This window comes from Rhagoletis pomonella, unplaced genomic scaffold, assembly GCF_013731165.1.
Source record: "Rhagoletis pomonella isolate Grant_MI unplaced genomic scaffold, Rhpom_1.0 Rhpom_scaffold_01401, whole genome shotgun sequence".
Lineage (NCBI taxonomy): Eukaryota > Metazoa > Arthropoda > Insecta > Diptera > Tephritidae > Rhagoletis > Rhagoletis pomonella.
This window is the reverse complement of record NW_023459955.1, coordinates 41,175-45,239: the sequence shown is the minus strand read 5'-3', so window position 1 is coordinate 45,239 and position 4,065 is coordinate 41,175. Positions and strand designations below refer to the sequence as shown.

Below are 4,065 nucleotides of genomic sequence, written 5' to 3'. Positions count from 1 at the left end.
ATTGTCCTGGGATAAAAACATCCCAAATCCATCTGTATTCAAAAATATTAATAAAAATTCTAGACTTAAATTCACTCGATTTCATTTTATTTTGTCGTTTATATATTCAATTTTATCTTATAAGACATTATATTTATATCTGATGGCAAGGAGTAAAACATTTTTTACAAAATGCCAAGTTGCAAGCAATGCAAATCTGATTCGTACGGCTCTCTTTGCCCTTTTTAGCACAATTTACGCATCGTTGTCTCTTCTTCGTTCTTTGTGGCAAATGATCTCCCAGATTTTGTTTAATTTTTTTCTTCATTGCGGAGACCGGTCCTGTTCGAACTTTGCGCTGAATTTTCGCATTCTTTTTCCCTTCGTCGATGAGGCATTCGGATAGCTCTACCAAGAATCCCAAGAACGGTTCTCTTTTCTGACGTGGATGGTTTGTTTCCGCATGGGTAATCCAAGCATTTACGGCGCATGTCATCATAAGTCGAAAGAAAACTTTTACACCACCATTTAGCAGACTTTCGGTCTAGTTCATACAGGGTAACCATTTTGTCGGCCAAATCTACGCCACCCATAATGTTTCGGTATGTTTTCACAAAATCTGGACAAGTCACATCAACTCTGGTGCCATCTTTTTGTTTTCTTTGAACGGTGCCCACTGTAGCCTCATGGCAATTGCTTAGAAGCATTACCTGTTTAGTATCTTGCCAAACCACTGCCAAAGTACCAGATGAATTACACTTGAAAACATATTCTCCTCTGTTTAGTTTTTCAGTAACTTTAGGTAAATTTTTTCTATTAGATATACAGGTACCTAAAGCTGGAAAAGGAATATTATTTATCAATTTTGTTGACGTGAAAAAACGGTCAAAACACAATGTAGTGTCAGGATGTCCGATGGTCGATGCCAATTTCATAACAACGCGTTCGCCTAATGTGGATGATGTATGCGAATTGTCTTCTTTTCCGGAATATATATTAAAATCGTAAGTATAGCCAGTCATACTGTCGCATCTCATCCATAATTTTATTCCTCTCTTCACTGGCTTCAATGGCATATACTGCTTCAAGGTAGAGCGACCCAAAAATTTGGTCATAGACTCATCAATGCTTTGGAATGGAGAGTCGGATCTACATTTTTGAAAGGTGCTTTTGAGGCAATTGACCAAATCATCAATGAAATATGTTTTAGGTTTTGGATCAGGCTGGTATGATAACGAGGAAAAATATAGTTTGGACATAACGTGTAAGAACCGATCTCTGGACATGGCTTTTTTTATGTATGGATTCCCCAATGAAGGGCTATTTGAAAAATAGTCCTTCAAAGAAGGCGCTCGATTATATGACATTACAAATGTGCATCCGAGAATTATGAGGATCTCACCAAAATCGGTTCTAGCTCGTTTGTTTTTTACATGGCTTATATTGTGAATATCAATTCTCTCATTGGTACAATCTACTATGTGATGAATAAAGCTTCTAGGCAATAGCTTGAAAAATACCTCCAAAGGTGTCAGTCCACGAGTTATGCCCTGATTACTAATGATTCGTTCTTGGCTAATAGTGAATCGTGGCTTGAATGTCGGTTGTGGGTCTGTCCATTTTATAATATCATCAGGCCATTCATTCACATTATCTTCTTCCAAACGTTCAATTTCGTATATTTCATCATCAGTACTTTCATTTTCACCATCATTTTCATCCATAGCACTTTCATTTCCACCATCAATTTCATCTATAGCACTTTCATTTCCACGATCAATTTCCATTTCTTCATCATATGCTCTGCCGGGCTGTGTGTTTTCTCCATCTTCTGAATCAATGTTGCTTTTTTCACTGGGACTGTATGCGGAACCACTATCAGCAAACAGATCATCCTCATCACTCGATTCATTCAAAAAGTTCTGAATTTGTGAAACACCCAGTCTGCGTGGTCTCTCCATTCTCTAAGAAAAATAATGTACATGAGTAAACAGATTTGGGATGATTTCTTCCCACGGAACTTACCTTGACTTCTTATAAGGAAAATAAGTTATTCTTTATTCTAAACTTTTTATTTCAATAGATTAGCACTTTTTGCACAAAATGTAACTATAATTCAATTAAAAATCACTTATTTTCTAAGCTTTTTCCAAACAAATACCATCTACGCAACAACGTGTCTAAGAAAATGACATTTAATAAAAAACTGATGACTCCAACCAACAGCTGATATTTTTGTTTTTGTAGAGAAGAGTATAATGTATGATTTGGGACTGTTTTGAACCGAATCGCTTCCATATTGTGACAGATACGATTTTTTGAATTTCTTCGGGATAAAAACATCCCTATCGTCCCGAAACGGTTAAATGGGAAATAATACCAAAATCTGGGTTTTGCTTTATTTCCAACAAAGGTTGGAAATAAAACAAATTTTGCCTTATTTCCCATTGCTTATTTAAACTATTTGTAAAAAAAAACAGTTTACTGATAGAAGGAAAAAGAACTTTGTTTATTCCAAAAATACAATTAAACCAAGGCACATTGAACAGGTAATATCAGTATAGCAGCTGATTTGATTTTTTTCAAATTATATGTTCTCGAAAATGTCAAATATTTTACATTTCTTCTCACAAAAATTCTAAATTGTTAAAATCTATTTGCATGGGAAACATTTTCCATACAAAGCCAGCGATTAAATAGCAGCTTTTGGAAAGCTCGCCCAACTCAGCAGCACAACCGCTATTTACTGGGCCTGGCACAGGATGGATCGATGCTTCGAGAAGCGAATCAATTTACTAAGAAAGAAAGTTGCAACAATTTTCACTTTTTCAATTTAAATTTTTTACCTTTTTCGTATTTCGCATGGCACGCTTTGATGTAGAAGAAAAAAATTAGAACAGTTTTTGGCACCTTCGATACCAGAAGCAATAACAAAATACAGGCAAATGTTGTTTTTGCTCAAATGCTCTAAACCTGTTTGATATGCCTTGAATTAAACAAGAAATGTGATATGATTCATATGAAGAAAGTAATATTCACAAAATATTTTTACACTTGTGAAAAGTTTAACAAAATATAGGAAAAGCATCGTCCTTAAAAACTGTTCCGCATATTGGACATATCGCTTTTGTATGAATTTTTTCTGCATGCTTTTTAATATATGTTAAAAACATTGCTGGAAAACCTTAAAATGTTTGCATGAAATCATGTCGCAATAAACAGATGAAGTAATAAAACAGCTTTCTCGCTTTATTTTCTGACATTCGGCATTTTATAGGCAAATTTTCAAAGCAGTGGCACCTGGTAAATTCCAATATGGGTGGGATGCAGCACGCAATAACACCATACACAATAATTCCCATTACTTGGACATTGAAAAGCAGTTTCAGAAGTGAACTAGTGTTGTTTTATCATTTTTCCTTTTTCTAAACGGTTATAATGCCACCAGTACATAATTGCAAAAGGAGGGGAGGGGCGGGGGACGCGAGCGCGACGTCGCGCGAACGCGGAACGCCGCGACGCCGGGCACTTTCAAAATTGTATACTTACAAATCCGTCCATTTAACTTGTTCATGTACTACTTTTTGTCAAATGTAACTGGGTGACTACGTACATATGTGCACTAGTTTGCTTTATTACTCAAAAGTATAAAAGTTGGTCTTATTGCTCAACGAGAAATGAAATAAAGCAAATTTGTGTTATTTCACATTCAATTGGGAAATAACACAAATTTGCGTTATTTCCGTTTGTGTTATTTCACCCCCCCCCCACCTTGAATTTAGAACTCTTACTGGCAACCTGACAGCACACTGCAAGTTAACGTACGTTTTTAATTAAATGGGTCGTTCTGTAGAGACGGTGTTGGGTTTGTCGGCTGATGAAAGGAACCCCAGAGTATATTCTATGTGCCTGTTCACGAAGCATGAATCGTAGATTGATACTCCTTGGAGAACGATTGCCTTCTCCATCTCAAATTTGGAGCATGGCCTCATTCAAAGTGCTGAGCTTTTTAAATAGCCTAAGGTTGGAGTAATTACAGTTTAGATTTAGTACAATATATCTTCTTAGGTCGCAGCGCGGGTATCT

At 36.1% G+C, this 4,065-nt stretch overlaps 1 protein-coding gene across 1 annotated transcript; it reads right to left on the bottom strand.

Moving 5' to 3' along the window:
* Positions 1-873: 873 nt before the first annotated feature.
* LOC118752334 (piggyBac transposable element-derived protein 4-like) lies at positions 874-2,340 on the bottom strand (the record flags this gene model as incomplete). Its single annotated transcript, XM_036487204.1, has 2 exons — positions 2,005-2,340; positions 874-1,943 (listed from the first exon to the last, which is right to left on the bottom strand). A coding segment is annotated over exon 2 (1,067 nt), but the record flags the coding sequence as incomplete, so codon positions are not given.
* Positions 2,341-4,065: the final 1,725 nt, after the last annotated feature.